This window comes from Hippocampus guttulatus, chromosome 13 (genome assembly GCF_054856545.1).
Source record: "Hippocampus guttulatus isolate MCC_2025c chromosome 13, RoL_Hgut_1.0, whole genome shotgun sequence".
NCBI lineage: Eukaryota > Metazoa > Chordata > Actinopteri > Syngnathiformes > Syngnathidae > Hippocampus > Hippocampus guttulatus.
The window spans coordinates 17,239,909-17,262,747 of record NC_141273.1 but is presented as its reverse complement, the minus strand read 5'-3'; the positions used below and the strand labels follow the sequence as shown (position 1 = coordinate 17,262,747).

The 22,839-nt window shown below is 46.5% G+C and overlaps 2 protein-coding genes across 5 annotated transcripts; both read right to left on the bottom strand.

The window, feature by feature from the left end:
- Nucleotides 1-1,115: 1,115 nt before the first annotated feature.
- Nucleotides 1,116-7,410, bottom strand: mapre3a (microtubule-associated protein, RP/EB family, member 3a). 4 transcript variants are annotated; one of them, XM_086127842.1, is made up of 7 exons: nt 7,253-7,410; nt 4,996-5,123; nt 4,584-4,729; nt 4,308-4,500; nt 3,625-3,770; nt 3,231-3,383; nt 1,116-2,609 (listed from the first exon to the last, which is right to left on the bottom strand). In XM_086127842.1, the coding sequence occupies exons 2-7, from the start codon at nt 5,114-5,116 to the stop codon at nt 2,541-2,543; spliced, it is 828 nt and encodes a 275-aa protein (XP_085983968.1). In that variant the 5' UTR covers nt 5,117-5,123; nt 7,253-7,410; the 3' UTR covers nt 1,116-2,540. The 4 variants fall into 4 exon arrangements, with proteins under 4 accessions (XP_085983968.1, XP_085983970.1, XP_085983971.1 ...); XM_086127844.1 differs by having other exon boundaries at nt 4,344-4,500; XM_086127845.1 differs by having other exon boundaries at nt 3,625-3,767; nt 4,344-4,500.
- A 768-nt stretch (nt 7,411-8,178) lies between these two features.
- On the bottom strand, nt 8,179-22,295 carry dpysl5a (dihydropyrimidinase like 5a). The gene is made up of 13 exons (XM_086127660.1): nt 22,145-22,295; nt 20,427-20,697; nt 16,092-16,250; nt 15,087-15,266; nt 14,721-14,789; nt 14,293-14,337; nt 14,120-14,195; nt 13,320-13,476; nt 12,655-12,796; nt 12,418-12,560; nt 12,138-12,345; nt 10,257-10,425; nt 8,179-10,190 (listed from the first exon to the last, which is right to left on the bottom strand). The coding sequence occupies exons 2-13, from the start codon at nt 20,685-20,687 to the stop codon at nt 10,105-10,107; spliced, it is 1,695 nt and encodes a 564-aa protein (XP_085983786.1). The 5' UTR covers nt 20,688-20,697; nt 22,145-22,295; the 3' UTR covers nt 8,179-10,104.
- Between the last annotated feature and the right edge of the window lie 544 nt (nt 22,296-22,839).

Here is a 22,839-nt window from a genome sequence, read left to right as displayed (position 1 = left end):
AAAATGACACCATACTTTGCTATAAACAACCAAAACAATATGGTTGTTTTGGCTGTCTCTCCTTTGTTTTGGTACAAAGAAGCACAAGAACATTTGGAAAATGTTGAAATTTAATGAACGTATCTTTTACAAAACATTTCATGAAGCACCTTACATTTCCTTCAACAAATGTGCAATTTACTTTTATCATTCACATATATGCATTGCAACTGATCCCACTGATTGTACAAACTTTAACAAGTAATTGGTATTGAAAAATATAGTAATGCACTTTGATTAAACAAGATTTATAAAGAAAGGAAGTTTTAAACCATTTACACGTGCATATAAAATCTAAATGTAATCCCTGCCTACACCTTACAAACTAAGGAGAGTGCAATAAAATGTGTAAATGTGAGAATGCTCTTGAAAGCGTCTGCTGTCATGGGTCTGTCTCAGTGACGGACTGAGGCTGCCGTTGTCTTCTTCTCTGGTCAAAACAGTCCCCTAGCGGATACTCAATGAATTGCACCTTATTAAAAATATTAATTCTGTCTTTTATGCATTTTTTCATTTTTAAATTATCCTGCGGGCCTGATTGAACCTCACGTGTGTGTGTGTGTGTGTGTGTGTGTGTGTGTGTGTGTGTGTGTGTGTGTGTGTGTGTGTGATGAATGGAATTCCGCAACGTGTGCAATTGTAAAACAAGGCTGTGTATTGAAAAAATAAATCTGAAACTGCATTTAAGGGTGGCTCAATACTGGCTGGCCATATACGGGCCGGAGTTGTAAATTGATTTCTGGCCCAAATACTTCACTCCACAACTGGCCCTCATCTGGTTTGCCAGAGTCAAGCCAGTGCCTCCTTTGCCAGTCCTGGGCCGTGTTCGGCCCACATGCATTATGCTAGTGCCGACTCAAGGCCAGCTGTGCCAGCTTCATGCCGAATCCGGGCCAGATGCCTTTGAGGACTGGGGTCTCGCTCTTTGAGTACAGACTGGATCTGCACACAGACCACGTGGCAGAGTTGCGAAAGCGCTCTTTGAGCAGGTGCCAGAAGGTGGCCCGCGCAACACAGGTGTGAAGCGGGACACGGTGTACAATGGGCAATACCGGGGCCAAAAACAGCGCAAAGGATTAATTTCACAACTGTTTATTTCTTGAAAATTCAAAAATCACGAGCCTTCCGTCCATCTTTACGCCGCGGCTGAATCTGAACATCTCAAGCGCAGAGCAAAACAACAAAACAAGCAAAACGGGAGGCAACCATAAGACTTGTTTTGTGTCAGTCAGCAAGATTCTGATAACAACAAAAAAAGGACTTAAGTACCTTTTTAAAGATGTTAAAAATATGTGTGGAAATGCAATGCTCAAGGGTGACCATGTTTCACCTCCCGAAAAAAAAAAAAAACGAGGCTGACCAACCAGAGAGGAACAAAATGTAAACTGCATGATGACTGTCAAGACGAGCGACAAAAAAGTTGTGCAGTCAAAATCCTTTCCAAGTCTTGTGTTATGTGACAACCTAGCCCGTCAGTCGTCATTTTTGTTGTCAAGACAGGAAATAAGGTGCAAACAGCACGGAGATATTAAGGTATTCAACTCTGGTGTGCTCAGACAATGGCAACGCAAGATGGCCGCCGGCGGCTTCACTTATCCCGACAGTGACGAAGGCGACGTTCGCAGTCCAGGCGATGAGATCCGTTTACGACTTGACCGTTTCGCCAACTTGTTCTGTCACCGTTTGTGCTGGCATGAGGTGGTCTACATGTCAATCATTTGATTTGCCACCTCTGATTGGCCGTCATTTTGACGACCCTAAAAGGGGCCACCCCGGTAACCAGCTTAAAAAAAAAGTTGTATTTACCAGCGTGACATCAGACAGAATCTCCACATTAAATAACTTTTTACAAAATATCATTCATTCACAGTCAATGTATAACATTCTCATGCTCAGATATGTGGCTGGCCAATAATAAGAATCAATCAATGCATTCCATCACCTTCTTCAAAGTATCCACCCCCTCCCTCCCTCATTCTACGTACTGTAAACCCGCTCGAGCAAGAAACCAAAAAGCTTGGCCTCTAAGTTTTCTCATACAGTAGGTTTCTGCTACAGGAGATTGACCCCCCCCCCCCAAAAAAACAACAATGATAATTTAAATAAATAAAGAAACTGCTCTTCAAAAGTCACTTGAGTTCTGTTGCTGTTGAAAAAGGGCTGCGAGACCGCGCACCCAAGGCAAAATAAATACGTCCCAATTGGGGGGGAAAAATACATTCCAAAATTCGGTCGTTATTGAGTCTTCTTGGCTCATGCTGAGCGAAAAAGCGGAGAAGTCGCACGGTTCATTTTTGGTTAACCGTGATGATGTACGGTGGCGTGTCGGATGAGGGCAATAAAATTAAATTAAATGAATCATAATAACAATAATGTGCAACGAGGACGGACAGGAAGGATGATCGAGTGAGGGCGGCAAGTTGATTTGAGTCGGGAAGCACGTGCACAAAGAATAGAAATCAATCACAGAAAGTGAAAGGGGGGGAGCAGGAGGGCGGCCTTCAGTATTCGTCCTGGTCCAGGTGGGCTCGTTCGTCAAATTCTTCATCTTCTGGAGGCGCAAAGCCCTCCTGGAACACACAAAGGAGCACAATGATAAAAAAAAAAAAAAAAGAATAAAAAAAAATAGTGCTGTGGACACACTTTCAATGCCTGCCAATTTAGAGCATTCGGATCTGACACGTTTTTCGTTCGTACGGATCACTTTTGAAACGCTCGAAGCCACAGATGTCAAACTTCAGAAACCCTAACCCAAGTTTGAAACTAAAATTGAAAACCCTAACCCTCATTTGAAACCCTAATTGGAAACACTGACCCAAGTCAGAAACTCAAATTGGAAACCCTAACCCTAGTTTGAAACCCTAATTGGAAACCCCAACCTTGGTTTGAAACCCTAATTGGAAACCCCTACCCTCGTTTGAAACTCAAATTGGAAACACTAACCCTACTTTGAAACCCTAATTGGGAACCTGACGCTAGTTTGAAACCCTAACCCTAGTTGGAAACGCTGCTAGCTTGCTCCACGAAGCCACTATTGGTTGATTTCAGCAAGGCCATCCCAGTTTGTTGACAGGACACATGATTGGCAAGTCATCAATCTCAAGCAAAACGTCTCCTACGTCCACCCTCGGGTTCAACCCCTACGGTTCACCGTACCGCCCTAAAAACGCTATTGTGACGGCGAGGAGTACCTCCGTGGCGTAAAGGATGTCGATTATCCTGCTGAGCACCGGGTTGTTCTCGCTCTCGTGCTCCTGGCAGATGAGCTCGATGTCTCGCAGTTTACTGAAATAAAAGTCTCTCTCCTTCCCAAGGCCGTCCACCGTCAGCTTCAACTCCATCAACTGTACCGAAAGGAAAACAAAACAAAGCAAAACATTATTTACCTCAATTATGCTCCCGCCGTTTATTACATTCAGAGGAACACCGGAGACGAGATCCGAAGGCCAAACGGCAGAACTGTCATCCTCAGCACTCATTCACCATTCATTCGCTGGAGCGGCCGAATCACAAAACCGCCGTAAGAGGACATTATCGGCGGCGACTGGAGGGAAACCCGAAAGATATTATGGCTGGTCATGAAACCTGTTGATTGAGCTCCGTGACCTCGGCGTCACTGCCGCCATTTCGGGACAGGCTCGTGTTCTTCCTCAGGGCCGGGGTGTTGTGTTGGACCCTCTGCGGCGTCGGCATGTTTTTGGGCACTGTCGGAGACGTCCTCTGCGGTCCTGCTGGTGGTCACAACACGGTCAAGGCACAGTGGGCATTTTATTTTTAGAAAAAAAACAATACAAAACATGAGGTTGTCATTGTATCGGGACCAGATACAAGACACCAAGACCAGTGGCAGACAAAATTAGAAAAGAAACAAGTCAGAGAATGCAATTTGCCAGCAAAAAGCATTCAAGTCAGGCGAGTTTCCATTCCTGTTAGTAAGTAAAAGGAAAATTCGCCCGCTTGAAGCGATGCCTTCAGGGGGCGTGGGATTTTACAAAATTCGGAGCTTCCCTTTTAAGTTTTTCAAAACCCACCTTCCCACTAAGCGGTACAGTTCCATTCCGCTGCTACAAAGTTACAAGACGAGTTCTTTGGGACGATTCTGACCACCCAAACGAACAGGTAACCAACTGTACCGATTAGTGAAAACAAAGCAAAAAATAAATAAAATGGCCGCCATTCCACTGCCTGCCGAGTGCCTTTGCGCCATCCAAAGCTGAGCAAAGACCGTGCAGCAATGGAAGCCCCCGCAAAAAAGTGGTTGTGGTTACCTGGAGTTCTCTTTGGTTTGTGGCTAAAGTGATCACCTGGATTGAGGGCGGGGGGCACATCTTGCCCCTGTCTGGCAAGCATCGGCTCGTACTCCTTCCCGTCATAGTTGGCGTCAAAGAACTTCTTGAACCACTGGACAAACTCAAAGTTGTCCTGGAACTTGCCCTTGACCAGTCTTTCCACCGGAATGATCTGCGGGGAGTGCAAAGGCCAGAGGATGAGCAGCAAAGAAAGACAACCGCGAAAGTCCGGCGTGGCGCCGATGCCGTTCGGACCTTGTCGACGCTCATCCTTTTGAAGGCGGCTTGCAGAACTTTGAAGTTGTGGATAAATTCGTGCTCCAGTTTGGCTTGAAACTTGACCTTCTTTAGGAGGATGCACCCCGGGAACAGCATATCCATGAACTGGCAGTACGCCGCCCCTGCAAAGCACGTCAAAGGGCCCCGTTTTTCATGTCTTTCTATTTCAATTGGGAGGGGGGGGGGGGTACAAAGTACAAATACATTGTTTCTCTTGCTATCGTTCAATTTTCTCCCAAATCCACAGTGCGCCTTGTGCATGGATGGATGTCAGCTTTTCGGTGACTTTTTCACCCCTCGCGGATGATGACATGGCATGAAAAAAAACAACAAACAAAAACGCCCCCCCCCCCCGGCCGTAGTTGCGCCAGCCCCGTCGCCATCTTACCTGAGCAGAGCTGTTCGATCTTGGTGTAGGTGAGCTGCAAGGAATCGTTGACCCACGCCAGCATGTCATGGCGGCTCAGGTTGTCGATGGACACGGACGTGGCGTACACGTTCACTGCCATGCCCGACCTGAAAAAGCGCACGCAAGCACACACACACACACCGAAAAAAGTCCTTGTGTTCAGCGTGTCATGTGCTATGGTCAAATTCATGAAACGACGGTTTGCTCTCCATGAGCCAATCCAGAGAGCGCAGGTGTCAAACTCAAGGCCCGGGGGCCAGATCTGGCCTGCCGCATCATTGCATGTGGCCCTTTTAAAAGCAAATCAACCAGGTAACTTCCATGACGCTTGCTAAAATCTGCAGCAAGACGACCATGGATAGGAAGGCATTTTTTACAGCCCCCCCCCCCAAAAAAAAGACCAAGTATAGTGAGGTGTTTTTCACAACAACAAAAAAGACCATGTATAGTCAGGCGTTTTTAGCCCCCAAAAAAGACCAATCCGTGGAAATTTCACAGCCCTGATTTTCTACAGTTTCACAGTCCTAACGGCCTTTCCGAGGGAAACTGTGACGAAAATGTGGCCCGCCACAAAAAAGAATTTGACACCCCTGCCATCGAGCGTAACCCCAACTAACATGCTGTCGTCGGGGGAACGCCGCGGTGATTCTTGAGCGTCTTAACCGGCGCGCCCTCGAGGCGTCTTTAGCTCTGTCGCTAATCCACACGTGTGCGGCAAGGAGCGTTTGTCAACATAATCCTCTTGCAAACTGACTCACAAACGGCAAGTGTGTGCGCGTGCGCGTGAGATCACATCTGGCAGCTTCGGATTCTCGACGCGCACTTTGCTCACACCTGCCATCTTAAGTCAAAACAGCAACAACAACAAAACAGTGGTAGACGGTGAAATGTTAGCAGCAGTACGACCTGGTCACCACGCTATTTGGATTTGGATTCATTTCAGCAAAGTACTCGGGCGTACCAAATTTTTATCGAAAACTGTTTAAAGCGTCTCCAGGAAATGTTACGCTCGCTACTCTGTAAACAAACGCGGTACAGTGCAGCTCAGGCTACGGCTAGTGGCGAGCAATACGCATTTGGCGGCAAGTCTGAAAACATTTGAAACAGCGTTTTACATTGTAGCACACGATGTTCGAAACCACTTTTTTTCCCAGGCCGATACCAATATGAGTATTCACTCTTTTGCGTACTCACTGATACGGAGTACTGATACCACTCGTACTTTTGATGCATAAAATGTCATTTAACACGATGCCAAAACAGGGAGTACTTACTCCACGATAGATTTTTACTGCCTTAAGGATTGGTGGCTGCTATCTGCAGCCTCCACAATACCCAATACCTAAAAAAAAATTATAATAATGTTTGTATCAACTCAATACGGAACCATGGTATCGATACTCGCCCAGCCCTCGAAGAAATGGGTGGTGATTTTATAACAGTCGGAAGATGTGAGACCTAAGGTGAAAAGGTTCGAACCACTGCACCATCCCATACATGAAATCATAGTTGTTGTACAGAGTAAAGAGAAGGGAACCCCCAAAACAGCGCCAATAGGAGCAGTGTTGTAAGCAGCAAAAAAAAAAAAAAAAAAGGACATGTACAATGAATAGAATATGGCTCTCGCTATGTATCACTGTCAACATAGATAGAACATACACGTGGATATACAGTATAAATATCGAATATACAGTAGAACTTGCAAGCTGCAAACTATGCACAACCTCTCATGCGCTATCTCGTAATAAACCAACTATTATGGCAACATCGCTTTGAATATCGCGATATAACCCGCATTTATTGATTGGAATTACTTCAACGTGGCTTCCTTCCAGCTACAAATACGCAGTGAAGTGGGTGTGATTGATCCTTTTTTGTTTTCTGAATATCGATGATGGTGTTGAGGGAGGGCGTTTGTCCTTCCTCGAGCAGCCGCCGGCAGGCCTCTTCAGCCGGGGATGACCGCACCAACATCCGGGGTGTGAAACCCCGAAGGCCGGTGAGACAAAAAAATGGGCGGAGGTCTTCTTGTCATACCGAGCCGGGTGTGGGGTTGGGGGTGGGGGACTCATGTTTTTGTCTCGCAGCCTCGACAAAAAGGGCTCGCCGGCGGCTTTCCGCAAGGCCTCCCCTGCACATACCTCCGCACTGCCGATCGCTCCACCGCGAATCATTCGGATTCCAAACGGGGAAGAAAATCGAGTGCGGGAGGTTGGATTTGGCGGAGCTCACTCACTGCGTTCCGGTTGTCTGCGCGATGTCGTCGTGGTCGTGGTGCTGTGGAAACCTCGGCGGTGCACTGCGCCTTCCTGCCTGGGTGCCCTGGTTGCTCTCCGGCCGCCCTCCGCTCTCCTCCTAGCCGCTCGCTCCGCCCGGCACTGCGCATGCGCCGCGGCTCCACGCTGCTTTAAAGGGCTTGCCGATTAAAAATAGAACTTTGGCCGCTTTATGCCGTAGACACATGATGGGATGTGTGCTTGTTCCACCACCGTACCCCCCCCCCCCGTTCTACATCGGAGGACAAAGACTCCATTCTTTTCCAAGACAAGCAGATGATAAGTAATTTATCGTGCACAGCAGGGGTGCGCGCAAGTCCGGTCCTCGAGGACCCCAATCCAGCCTGTTTTTAGATGTCTCACACCTCATTCAAATGATCGGGATCGTGAAGGGGCTTCTGTAAGTTTTCTGGTGAGGGAGTCAGAAATCCGGACAGCCCCTCCAGCATTTTAGTGGATTTCTAAAATAAATTTTTGCCATTATTTTCTTAGCCAAGTGCCACTTTGGGCCCCGGGAGAGGGGGAAAAAAACTGGAGCCGCGCCTATCTAGAAACCCGACTGATAGATTTATTTTATTATTTGTGTTAATAACACTACAATATATGCATGTGAGGTGGATGCATTTTTTTGTCCACTTGGGGTCGCTATCCTCACATACTATACATGCAGTGTAATGTCTGACTTTTGTACAACTTTAAAAGCCAGTAAAACATTAGATCACTAAAATGCTCCCACTGTTGTATATATATATATATATATATATATATATACACATACACACTGCTCGACTGGCACCTCGTTAAAATATGTTTTCGTGTCTAATAAATTCAATTTTTGTCTGACTAATATAGCAGCGACATGATGACAAAAGAGGAAAATTCAATCTTCGATTCAAGTGCGTTTATTCAGTGAGGAAAAAGAAAATCTATATTTAGCAATGATTTTTTTTTTTAACATCAAATCAGGTGTGCCCCATTTTAGTAGCTGCCCTGTTTCGCCATCCAAACAGCAGCAAATCTCCTCCGATAACGTTTTCACAAAAGGGGGGAAGAATTACGGAAAGAGGGATCGTCAACCGTTCCTCTTTGCGCAATCTCCGTATCATCGGCGGCACGTCAGTTAACGGAGACACGGGACTCCGTGCGGACATTCCACTCTTATTTATTTTCACTCCAATGAGGTGACAAACGCTGCGAGAAGGGATGAAAGGAAACCATGCAAAGTGACCACAATGTTCAGCACCAGTGTTTTGTTTTGAGGTTGTTTTTTTTTTTTAAAGAAAAAAAAAACCACGACCTCCCCCAAAAATAAGAAATTTTACCATATTATGACAATAACATTCTAAAAGTCAACAAAACAACTCAAGGACTAAGATAATTACTCACAAAGTAAAATGATAAATATAAACCTGTAGAGTACATTATTTAAAAAAAAAAGTATCAGTGCGTTTCAGTTGTTTCACAGTGCTGAGTAAGCTGATACATCAAGAGGTGCGCAGGCGGGAATATTTCAGAAGGTCCAAAATAATGCGAATGGGAAGAAAAAGGCAGTTTGGGTGAGACTTTTGTTTTTTGTTGTTTTTTTTTTCCAACCTCGTCTCCTTCACGTGAGGTGGTGACTGGGATTTTCCTGGCCCAAATTTTGGTGGTACCATTCAGAATGAGAAATTTAACACCATCCCGTTGGTGTAATACTGCAATTTCAGTTGGAAAGGAACTCAGGAAGTGCATAGCCGTTTTCATTTTTCATCATGTCGGCGGTTTTGGGCAGCCGCCTCCTCCAAATTTTATATGCAGCAAAAACACCAAAGCAGGATGACGCTCAGTTTGGAAGTCGAATGTACAGTGGTACCCTGATGAATGCAACCAAGGTAGCCCTCAATTTACATGTATACCCCCCCAAAAAAAAAATTTCCATTGAAATGAACATCATCCTTTTTTGTAAACACATTTACTAAAGAAAAATAGAGCTACTGCAGCATAAAGAAAAACATGCCATACCGAATTAATCGGTCGATATGAGCTTTTTTTAAATCGTGAAAAATCAGCCAATTTAGAAACAACTCATTATCATATTACAACATAAGACAAAGATAATGCTACTCATAAACATTCGGAATCCAGTCGCGGTTGTCCGTTCACCGTGCATTTAATTGAGAGTGACTTTTTATCTCTGCTCCTTGCGAGGTCGTTCATTTTATATTTGCACAGCCGAAAGTGCAACAGTCGCCTTTTTTTCCCCTCCAGCTGAGCATAAATCGGAGCACCTGTAAGTCAAGGTACCACCGTACACTGAATCAAATCAAGGGAGGGGAAAAATAAAGCGCAGCTATTGCGATGTAAACAAACACAACTAAGTTTGAAATTGCACCACATTTGCCATCAGCGAGAGGCGCACAACACGTTTGTCACGCGTTCTCAACTTGGAGCGCATCTCATTCGCTGCGGCTCACAGTACAGAGTGGGGGGGGGGGGGGAGCTCGAGTCACGTAGAAAAGCCTCTTGAAGAGGACGGCGCACACGTGCAAACGTGTTTTGACAGTGAGGTCATCGTGATGTCACGTTCCTTCCAAGCGGTAACCCAAGAAGCGACACTTTTTAGTTTCCAAGGTTTTCGAATTGGGCAAACATGATTGGCTTCAGCCCCCCCCCCCCCCCGAGTATGAAGAAACTGGGCTTAGTTAACCAGAAAAAAAGAAAACATTTCAAACCTGACCTTCTTTATCTCACACTATTTAAGTACAACCTTGACTGGGTCGGACGGAAACTTCCTCCGCCCTTGATATCGTCGGCTATCGGGTGTTCTCGGCCTCTACCAGATCCCACTGGACCTCCCGCCGGGTGGCGCGAGGATCCTGGCCGAGGATCTTTTGGGAATCTTGTCATCGATCTGGGCACCTGCGAAAGCGGCTTTTGTCAGTTCCTTTAGCGTTCGGTGACTTGCCTCGGATGCCGCGTCCCCACCGGACAGGCTGAAGCTGGACTCCTGGAGGTCCCGCACGCCGCCGTGGCGGGTGCACGGTCGCGTGGGCGTGTCCAGATCTGAAGTGGCCGCGTCCCTCTTTCCGGCGTTCGCCACCGCCACCACGTCTCCCGTGTACGGCTCGCGCTCCACTCGCTTGGCCGCCTGGCACTGGGGGGGGGGGGGGGTCACAGAGTTTACAAAAGCACCGTCACTGTAATTTGGACTTTGGAAGGGCATAGGCAGATCGAAGCGACATTTTCGGGCAGATTTTTGATACAATTGTGATTTGGTGCGTAACACCAAATATTCATGAATGTAATCATCGATGAGTTGTCGCTGAATCGTTGCACGTTTTAACAACATATGTTCTATACTGTTGCCACTACAGCGGTACCTCTACTTATGAAATTAATATGTTCTGGAAGCAATTTCTTAACTAGAAAATGTTGCAAGTAGAGACGCGTTTTCCATGTAAATGCCCTAGTCCGTTCCAAGCCCCCCAAAATTCAGACATTAAAGTTTTATAACGCAAACAAATGCATCAAAATATGTAACAAATACATGTTCCAATTCGATTATTGCGCAATAAATGAGAGTTTTGCATCATGTAAAAAAATAAAGACGAGATTAACGCGTAAAAAAAGATGGTTGTACTGTCTCGGCCAGATTTGGACAGTCAGCTAAACAAATTTTCTACACCACGACTCTGAAGAAGTTATTCTTAGTCCACAGGTTTAATGATGGAGAAAAAGGTCAAACTAACATAAAATACAAGGAAATATTACTTTGAATTCACAACCAACGGAATAAAATAACATTACCTCAATCGCGAGACGTCATGGTGCCAACACAATTAGCGAGCGCTAGCTCAAATCCTAACATGTTCTTTTTTCACATTGCCGAACAGCATTTCTAACAAAGTGCCACAGAACTGTTCACCAATAACAAAACAAACTTGTACATACCCACGATGCTACCAAAGGCGTGAGATGTATGTGGCTTGTGCTGGATTAGACTCGACTACCATCACATTTCTCTCTTGGGACGCTCTATCACGCTACTTCTTGCTTCCGCGTACGCGTCTCCGCTTACATAACGTCACGTCCGGTTGTGACCTCCGCGTCCGCGTCTCCGCTTTCATGGCGTCACGTCCGGTTGTGAACTACGCTGCTTGCAATGAATCAATAAAGTTACGTTGCACACAGAAAATACTCTTAACTATGCATAGAAATATTAACGTTACTTCAGTGTAACTTAAATAAAACATTCAAACTTAGATTAACTGTAAATTGGGGACAGAACAATGGTCATTTGACTTTTAACTCATCGTTTTTTGCCCTCTTTAGTTCATATTCTCTCTCTGAAGTGGTTTTTGCCTGGCGTTTGGTCAAAAACTGATCCGAGGACGTTTGCTTTTGTCGAATTTGAACAATCCTTCGAAAATGTCCAAGGCAAACATCAGCATCGTGAGCGATCGTCCGACTGGTGAACACTTTGTCACCAGTCGAACGCCTCATGGCTGACAAGGACGCTGCATAGACACCTAACTATCTAGCTACACGCAGAGACACATTCCGTAGAGGTTCCTCTTAGCCAATAGGATGCCAGGATGAGGCTCGGGAATAGCCAATGGCAGAGCAGCTCTCAGTATGTTGCGTTCAGGAAACTTGGAGCTCTGAGTAACAGCCCACACTGTATTTTAACCTCTTCGTGTCTTGAAATTTCTTTCGTAACATGAGGCAATATTTTCCTGCTGAGGCGTTTCGTAATTTGAAAATTTCCTATGAAGAGACGTTCGTAAGTAGAGGTACCACTCGCGATTTGGCGACAACGGGAAGATAACGTCCCCGCATGACGACCCGACGGTTCCTCTGTGGTACCTTTTCCCGCTGAACCATCTTCTTGTAAAGATAGTCCGGGAAAGTCCTCAGAGGGCAGAACTTCCCCGAGCCCTCGGCGCACGTGAACATGCCGTTCTCGTAGACCAGCCGCCCTCGGCTGATGGTGACCAAGGGCACGCCGTGGCAGCGAAGACCTTCGTAAAGGTTCAAGTCGCCGCCCTGCACCTGGTTTTCCACCGAGATGACCCTGAAAGACACCGCGGCCGATCGCTCTGAGAAAGTGAAAAGGAAGCGCCGGTCGACGATGGGGGATGCATACTTGGAGCCCTCGGGATCCCAGACCACCACGTCGGCGTCCGCTCCCGGGATGATCCTGCCTTTCCTGGGATAAAGGTTGTAGATCTTTGCCGCGTTGGAGCTGGTGACGGCGACGAAGCGATTCTCGTCGAGCTTCCCTCCGATCTGGAAACAGTCAAGAGGACGTCAGCTGACGGAGCGGAGTTTTCGTTCTGGGCGCCCCCCCACCCCGCTTCTGAGATGGGAGCAGCACACATACCACCCCTTTCTCCCAGATGACGCTCATGCGGTCCTGAATGCCCGGGACCCCGTGGGGGATCTTGGTGAAATCATCTTTACCCATGGCTTTCTGTTTGGTGGTGAAGGGACGGTGGTCGGACGCGACCACATTCAGAGTGTCACTGAGAGGAGGCAAGATCGTGGCAGCGTCATTTTACAAAGATGGAGACGCACTCGCGCTTCGAGTGGGCAACGCGCATACAGAGTTGTAACCTTTCGCTTGAGTTGCAAAAATGTAAGCGACGGCGCAGGTTGCTTCCTGCTTTTCAAGTATTTTGCGTACGCCGCGCGGAATCTGCTGTAGTTCCAAGAACGACCCGAGTGGGGCAGCATGGAGCCACGGGGCATTCAGACTGACGGAAGAAAGCTGGAGAACTCCAACCTAAAAATCTGCTTCGATCCGCGACCCGAAAACACAGAACCGTGAAGTTGAAAGCAAGAGATTCACATCTTGAAAATAAGATTTTCACAAGTTCACAAAAGGACATCTCAGAACCTGAAAGTTTCCGCCGACATCTGAAACGAAACGCCACATGTTTGCAGCCAAGGCGGCAAAGTCGGAAACCAAAACAAGAACCTCAAAGATTGACCCGATTGTCAGTGCACGTGCGGCCCACTTTCAAAATCTTTGGCCGAGATTCTTACTTTCCAAGCAAGCTCATGAGGTAATTGGGCGTGCTGGGCTCCAGACGCAGCGGCGGCAGCGTAACGTGGCCCGCAGCGTAGGACCAGTCCTGATGGTAGTAGGGGGCGCCGTTGAGCACAGCGTGGGCGGTGGTCGTCTCTCCGTGGACCACCCTCCCTGTGGTACACAACGCACGCTTTACTCAAGCCATTTCTCATCCTCTGGTGGGACTCAAGTACTGAGGTACCTCTACTTGCGGATGTCACTTCATACAAAATTTTCTAGTTAAGAAATTTCTTCCAGAACCAATTCATTTCATAACTACAGGTACAACTGTACAGTAAAATTTTTATTTTATTTTTTTAAATCATGTTCGCACAGTTCTTGGAACCGTTTTCATTAGCCGCAACCACCGCATGGATGTGAAGTGAGGCTACGTTCCAATCTTGCTAGCAGCTTCATGACTACATATTCCATCTTGAAATTAAGGAATTGAACCAGCATTTCGACTGTACTTGAGTGCCTTTGTTCGCATCGATGGCGATCCAAAGCGATCGCAAATTGGGAAGTTATTAACGAACCGCACGCAGCCTGTTAGCTCGCGAGCTAGCTAGCTCCTGGCTAGCGCCGTGGCGTGGAAAACCCGGCGGTGATCCGGTGAGATATCTTCCAGCGATACATTTTCATGCTGGTTTCAGTGCACTCAGCGGGCACACCGGCAGCGGTTCAGAGTCAAGTTAAGACGTTCAAGTTGACTCGCGTAGCCCTTGATCGACGCTCGCGATACGTCCGCCATCTTGAACGTGCGTAAAGGCGTCACCTTGCATTTTGGCCGTCGCCACCACGTCCCCTGCCGCCATGCTGGACACGTTGACCAGATAGATTGGGCAGCGGGCCTAAACGGGAAAGAAAAACCAACCCTCGTTGAGTGACGACCCTTTTTTTTTTTCCATGACTGTCGTCAGCGTCTTTTTTGGCGTGTTTTCCCCTCACCCTGTTGGCGACGGTGATAGCCCTGTGGGTCGCCTCCGCCTCCAACTGTGAAAAGCCAAGATGAGGTCACGCGGGACTCGATGAGAGCATCTCCGGTGTGACAGTGTGTTTATTCTCTGAATGATGTCACCTCCGTACGGATCAGCTTTGAGTCATTTTTTTCCCACCAAACGTTACAGCTGCCATGGTCACGCTTCAATTGAGCGGCGAATCGGGGGCTTGGGTTTGGTGCGTTGCTGTATTGGGTGTCCTCGCTTTACCAAGGTCCAGATGCACGATGTTTGTTTGTTTGTTTTTAATTACTGCGAGTGAATTGTTAGACCAGGATTCAGGTGGGGGGGTTCAGGTACGGACGTGGACTGTATTGCTTGGTGGAAAGCGAATGACTCGGAGGCGGATTTGGGTGGCGGCGATTGGGGTTTTCGTACCTCTTCCGGTCTGCTGATCTCAATGCCCTCCGGACCAGTGATGCCCAGCTCCAGGGCTTCCTTCGCACCCTTCGGTGGGGACAAATCCGTTATGTGTTAGCATTAGCATGACGCTAACTGAGCAAAGGCTACGCTATGTGGTTCTTTAAAATAAGAATCCTCCTCCAGGGTTGGCACCCGGATCCTGAAACCTCTTAGCCAATGTGGCGAAACAGTCGTGTTGTTAGCCACAACATTATGTGCGTTTATGAAGCGTAACTTTAGCCACATGTAGCCAGTCATCATTACTAGGAAGTCAATATTCGAAATCCGCCCCACGCCCGTTGAGCCGAAATACAAATGTTGGAGCAAACTTTTGTCCCAGACCTCGGCCACCAGTTCCCCGTTCTCCGCGTGGACTCTGGCAATGGCGCCGATGTCCTTGCAGTGCTGCAGGGCCTGGAAGAGCTCGTTGTCCCTCAGCATGAACACGTCCTTGTAGGCCATGAACATCTGGAAGGAATTCACGCCTTCCTCCCTCACCAGCTTCTCCATCTCGGCGCGCACCTGCAGGGGGGCGACAAGTCCAAAGTGAGCATGGCGTTGAGAGCTCTGCAGAGAGTCAAAGCGTCCTCCTTCATGCTCACTTTCGTCGTGAGCAAAGAGCCCGGCAGTTCTCAACGGGGGCAAGTCGACTCCAAAATGTTTCTTGACAGTAATGTGTCCGATGAGGCTCCACTCGTCTCAACGCGGCATTCTGATTCATATTGCCTTTGCCGAATATGAGTGAAGCGGCAACTTCTAGTCGCTTTTAGCAGCTGGATAAAGTCAAGCGTCTCCTTTCACATGAGTGCTTTGAAACAGTAATTGATGCCTTCGTGGCATTTCGATTACTGTAACGCATTTGACTTTGAAATCAGCCAATCCCCCACGAGGCGTCTCCAGTTGCTCCAGAATGCTGCCGCTCGCCTCTTGACTGCTACTCGTAATAGGGAGCACATCCCTCCGACTCTGGCATCACTTCACTGGCTCCCTCTACGTTTTAGAGTTGTTTTTAAGATCCTATTATTTGTTTTCAAATCTTTCAATGGCCCCTGCACCTTACCTCTCTGAGCTTCTCTGCACCTGCCCGATACCTCAGGTCCGCGGACCAGACACTATTAGAGGTACGAAGAACTAAGCGGGGGCTCAGACGGGATCGAGCCTTTCCCGTTGCTGGTCCAAAGATCCAGTTTACTCTTCCATTTGGTCGTTTCTGTGTTTTCGTGCTCATAAATCGCTTTGAAAGATCAGTCGGAATGCTTGCAATTGGCTGGCGCTTTTCTCTTTCTAAAAAGGCGGGGTCGATGGTTAACGAAGGACGGCAGTAAAGGATAGCAGATGCCGCACTACCTTGGGACCCCACCAAGTGACTCCCACGTGCAGCGAGTAGTCGCAGCAGCTTTTGCCGTCGGCTGAGCTACGGCACTGCTCGTAGGCCTCCAACAGAGACTCGTTCTTCTCCGGCAGAACGTGCGCGATCACCATGGTGGTGCCTCCAGCTAAGGCCGCCTGGAGGGAAAAAAACAAACAAAAACAAAACAACAACAACCTTAGAGTACAGTTTACTTAATAAAAGACAATATTAAATGCATCCATCCATCCGATGCCAGCCATATTCGGGGGACAACCTGAACCGGTTGCCAGGCAATCGCGGGGCACTCAAAGATGAACAACCATCCGCGTTCACACTCACACGTAGGGATGATTTAGAGCAGGGGTGCCCAAACTTTTTGGATCGAAGATCTACTTTTCGATCAACTAACCTCCCGGGATCTACCCTTACCGGCGCGCGCATGCGCACGCGCACACACACACACACACACGCGCACACACACACACACAAACACACGCACGCACGCACGCACGACATGATGAGAAACAGCCTGAAACGGAGGCATGCGACGCACTTTTGGAGCCTGTTAACTATCGTAGCTCACACGTACCGTTTTAAAGTGCTTCCCTGGGCCATCCTAGATTCCTATTCTTTGCCCGTGCCCTCGGTGAATTGTACACGAAGCAAACTCTGAATGAGAATCATGACGATAAAAGACAGAGCGCAACAGCTCTGATCACAAGCTGCAATTGCAAACTGCTGAGCGCTAACAACTTCCGGTGACGTAATCACGCGCCTGCTTTATTTTATTTTTTAAATATTTTTTTTTGTGAAAATGAGACTGATAAGATGATTAGGGTGCAGTGTATATTAACACAAAAAATATATTACTAACATGTACAAAGACACACAAATGGTTGTTTGTTTTTTTTCTTCTCGACACTCCTCGGATCTACTTGGGACCCGTCTTAGATCTACCGGTAGATCAGGATCTACCTAATGGGCACCCCTGATTTAGAGTGTTCAATCGGCCTGCCATGCATGTTTTTGGAATGTGGGAGGAAACCGGACTACCCAGAGAAAAGCCACGCAGGCCCGGGGAGAACATGCAAACTCCACACAGGGAGGCCGGAGTGGGGATCGAACCCACGACCTCTGCACTGTGAGGTCGACGGGCTAACCACTGGTTAGCCCGCGGGCCGCCTGATAGCAATCCTGATTTGACGGTATCTTGAATATGGAGCCTCTCCCGAGGTAGGCGTGGCCTTCCGGGAATAACGGCTGCAAGAGTGCGGGGGAAAAAAAAAAAATCGAAAGACAAACTCTGATCAATAATTCATACTTCTGTGCTGTAGCACAATTAGTGCGTCATGTGAGATCATAAGCGGTGTCATGGCAACGTGCATTGTTACTGAATGGGTCCAAAACGGATTCTTTATTTTCTCGTGTACGCTCCTGGACCACATTTTCGGAGAACCACCCGCATACGTTTTGCTTTTTTTTTTTTCCTACAACCGTGTACATTTTCGAACCCGAGTGTGAACGTCCAAAACTATTCATCTTATATATAAATGATATCTGCAAGGTCTCAAAACAATTTAAATGTGTCCTATTTGCTGATGATACAACTTTCTACTGTTCTGGAATAAATCTGAAACAGCTCCTGACAACCGTAGAAAACGAATTAAACAAATTAAAAAACTGGTTCGACAGAAATAAATTGTCACTTAACCTGAAAAAATCGAAGTTAATTGTTTTTGGCACAAGACCAATCAAACACCAAGCTAAAATTATGGTCAACTCAATTGAGATAGAAAGAGCGTTTGAAACCAAGTTTCTCGGAGTAGTAATAGACTCAAAACTATGTTGGAAGCCACATATCGATAACGTAAAAAGAAAAATAGCCAAAACCGTAGGGATCCTCTACAAAACCAAGGAAGTGCTAATTAAGAGATCTTTGCACACATTATACACTTCATTATTATTACCATATATGACCTACTGTGTGGAAATATGGGGAAATGCCTGCGAAACAAACACACTCCCTATTCTAAAACTACAAAAAAAAAGCAATTTGAATTATTAATAGATCAAAATATACGGAACCCACAAATCCACTATTTACCAAATTAAATACGATGAAATTTTATGACCTGGTTGACTTTCAAATCGCCCAATTAATGTACAAAGCACACAATAACCTGCTCTGCCAAAACATTCAGAAGTTTTTCGAAATTCGAGAAAGCAGCTATGATTTAAGATAACTTATTCAAAAAACTCAAAACAAGAACAAACATCAAACAAAGAAGTGTATCTATCAAAGGTGTTAATCTGTGGAATAATTTCGAAACGGACCTGAAAATGAGTAAATCGCTTGCTGAGTTCAAAAACAAATTCAAAAAAATAGTACAAACAACCTACATCAATCAGAGTTAAAATGATAAATTCTAAACATTAAATATAATGATAAATCAGAACTAAGTTGATAAATAGAGAAAGGTATTGAAATATCCATTATGAATACAAGAGAAAATTGACACAAGAGTGTCAGGGTGTGGAAGTATATAATCCCGATACAAACCAAAAGTTGTAAAAATATCACGGGTAAGGGTAAAGTATGAGCCTTAATGGAGACTTCTTTCTTCTTACTTTTTTCTTTTCTGATTGATATAAAAATGATTTATTAGATACAATCACATAACGGGGTAGGACTAGATACGTTTTTTACTTCTTCCTACTCCCTTGAACATAATAACTGTGTTGAATGAAGATTGATTTCTTTCTTTTTACTTTTTTTTATCTACCTTATTTTCTGTCAAATTATTACTGTATATACGTTTTATGTTCAATAAACAAACAAACAACAAACGTGTTGTTGTTTACAACAGCATCTGTCAACTGGCTCTCCGGGGTGGAGGAGTGCGTCTTGGGCACAGGATATTTATAGCGGTCCTGGCGTGGCCGGTCTGAGAGCCATTGTCTCCGAGCACAATGGTGCGAGCCAAAAGGCCTCTGGGCGGAATTTGCCGCGAGACCCGTGGTAACCATGGAAACGGGCCGGCGTTTGTCTCCGCAGGAGCCGCGGAGCACAGCGGCGGTGGCGGGTAAGGAGGGGGGCGGAGGAAGAGCCAGAGAAGAGAGGCAGCGTCTGTTGGCTGACGGGAGCGCATCTCGCCATGGCTCGGCCTGCGTCGCATTATCGTGTCGGGATGGCTCCGATCCGGTCCGTCACGCGATGCGGCGCTTACCGGAATGTGCCAGGCCATCTTCGTAATCCGACGATTTCAATCCAGATGTCACTTGAAAATTGGGGCTGGACTATTCCTAAATTTCGACTCGACACTGTAATGCAGTCGAATGCTCCATCCCGGGGGAAGATTAGAGAGATTAGTCAAAATGTTCGAATGGGCTGGCACACCGTAGGGTCTCGTTTTTTTTTTTTTTGTTGTTGTTGTTTTTTTAATGGGTGGAATTTAAAACGTTAATAAACTGAAGGTTTATGCCAGCTCAAAACAAGAACTGGAGAGTGCAGTCCAAACAAGAACCAGACTCCAAACATTGCATACAGGGCCGGGTCTAGGCAGGGACAAGAGGGGGCTTGGCCCCCTCAAATAAATATTGTGCCCCCTCGGGCCCAAATTAAATCTCCTAAAATATATTATTTCACATATTTTTATGATCGCGTGCCTCTCCACTCCACTTCTTACTTAATGTCTTGCTTAGTAGTACTTTTTCAGTTGATTACAGGATACCAGGATGCCTGGGCCTTTGTTTTGGACATGCCTCAAGGTCTCATCCGGTAGACCTAAGTAACTATTAAGTTGTTTGTTTTTTTCTGGGCTCATAGCATGTTTTATCATCATTTTTATTATCTTAAATAGTATTTAAAATATCAAAATCTAAACATCCTCCGCGGTACTATTAAAGAAATAATCATCAAAAACAACCTTTGAAGGGTACTATAAAACTGAACAAATACAAAAAAATACAACAAAAAACTAAAATAAAAACCGTCCTCCAAAGGGTTCTATAAGAAAACGAAATAAAAATACCCCCCCCCCCAAAAAAAAAAAAATTCAGAGGGATTGGCCAACTTGACGTGGGCAGGAGGTTGGAGTGCCTCAGTGACCCTTTGAGCTATCTACCAACTGAAGCGAGTTCGATTCGGGGCCTGACAAAGTGCAGTCAGCTTAGGTTGAGGCTTGCACATACAACGAACGCTAACCCAAGTTCAGATATGCTTTGTCGAACAACTACAACCACAGGAGACCCCTCACGATTTGTGGCTGCCCCCTCAGACATGGCTGTCGAGACCCCGGCCGGCCTGGATTCCGCGTCAAGTCGGCGCTTACCTTGGTGCCGCTGTAGAAGTCGTCGGCCGTGGTGGCATTCATGAAAGTCTCCTCCAGGTGCACGCTGGTGTCGATGCCGCCGGGCATGACCAGTTTCCCGGAGGCGTCCACCACCTTGGCCCCGCCGGGGATCATCAGCTCCTTGCCCACCTGCTGGATGACACCGTTCTCGATGTAGACGTCGGCCTCCTGCGTGCAGTCGTCGTTCACCACCTTGCCGCCCTTGATCAGGATGCGCACCATGGTCGCGCTGGTAGTCATGGCTTTAGCTCTGCAGGGAAGACCCGGAATCATCTGTTTTTTTTGGGGGGGGGGGGGCGGGCTGACTAAAATCTCAATTGAATTTGATTGCTAAATATTAATCGCGCATGGTGAGACCGTGTGGCTGTGAGTGGACGAGAGAGAGGCCAGGCTGAAATTTAAATCTGTTTGGGGAGTGGGTGGCTGTTCGTGTCAGTCACCGCCTCGACGCTGACGTGAGCTCAAACGCTGATGCAACAAAAAGTCTATACCCCCCACGCCCCCCCCCTCTTGAACGCAACAAAGTCTATCTTCTTCAACTAGAATGTAACAACGAGCCTATTTTTCACCCCCTTGAATGCAACAATGTTGAATCTTCTTCAGTGGATCCAGCATATAGTCAATTTCAGGGGTGTCCAAAATTTTAATTCCGAGGGGTACATAAGAAAAAAAAAATTCCCCAAGAACTTATTTAATTTTAATATTTGATAGGCAGAAAATGGGGAGGTGGGATTGAAATTTTTCGTTGTTTTCTCTGTTTTCGCCACGCAGTATGGAATGTAAGCAGTACAATACAAGAAAGGGCATGGGCCGTGGTCGTTGTTCATGTAGTTATGCGGGGGCCACTAAAAACGGATGACGGGCCGCAAATGGCTCCCGGGCCGTTGTTTGGTTCACATACATTGGATAACATGCAAGTCTATGTTTCCCCCTGAAAAAGCAGGCGAGGCCCAGTGTCTCTGAGCTCAAAGATGATTACATCAAAAAGAGTCACAACCCTAAGCTGAATGTTTTTTTGTTTTTTTTAAATCAGAGTTCAGAAGTTGCAGCTAAAACAAAAAATATCATGACTGGCATTCTTTCCCCTCTGTGTATGAATGACGCCCATGCGTAATGGCGCGCGTCTTTTTTGCTTATGCGGGTGAGGCGGGTCGATGGCATCCCTGCCTTGATGACAACACGAGAGTTGCATTATTCCCAAATAGCCCCCGCCCAAAAAAAAAACAATCATCAAATCATACATCATGATAATGTGCCAATGAGATGTCCGATTGTAGAAAAATGTGCATTAAAAAAGGCAATTCGTGTTTGTGCATTTTTTGAACTTTCATCGTAGCGCATGCTGTGATTTACAAATGTGGTTGAAATGATGACAAAGAAATCGGCGTACGTCAGTTTATCGTAGCCGACCCAGTAACGCCTAACCGTCTCCCTCCTCCCTCTTCCTCCCAAATTGCACCTCCTCCTCCCTCTTCTTAACCCGGCCTCTGCACCCTTAAACGACCCGTAAACTGCCCTCGTTAGCACAAAAACAACCCTGGAAGTAGTAGTTGTGCTCCTCCGGGGCGAGAAGCCGGAGACGCGCAGCCTCGCCCAAGGGTTTTAAATAAAATCCCACTTCGAGCCCCTCCTCTCCTCTCTTGGGAGGCTCCGCATCTACCCGGGTGCAGCCGATGAAGGAAGCCGCCCCTGCATACCTGATGTCCGGGTGTGCAGCTGAAGCAGTTGCGCTCGACTCCTCGTCTTCCTTCCACACACACGCGCACACACAATGCGATACTGGGCCGGGAGGCAAACTCACAATTAACAGCAGATGGATGCCTTTCCCGGCCGGTGCAGGACCACCAGATTTATGTTAAATTGGCGTGGACGTGACGTGCTAGAAATGTTTCCTGTATGGGCTTTCAGAATAAAAAAAATATGTTGTCTCGGTTTACTCGCCGCGACAAGGGACAAATAAATTAAATACGCGGTTGCTGCCTGTATTATTTCAAAATAATAATTAGTAAAATAGAACACGTTATATTGGTCAAATAGAGAAAATGTATCACAGTTTGATTTTATCGTACTGTATTTATTCATTGTCTTGTTCCTTCCATCGCTTCCGGTTTTGTTTGTCAAAATTTGACCGCTTTCGGCACAGACGGTCGCCTGAGCAACCAATTGGAGGCGGCAAGGGGCGCGGCCAACAGCGGAAATCACCAATAATAATCATACAAACACAGATAGATGCCTCGTTGAGTGCTGAATCTTACGTTGAAGCCGTCGCCATATTGGATGAACAATATGCTACTTGTTAAACAGTCTGTCGTTTTCCATAATGCATGAGCATTAAGCTCGTGGGGGCTAATTTGTTTGTTTGTTTTTTGCTGATTTAAATCACTAAGTGTCT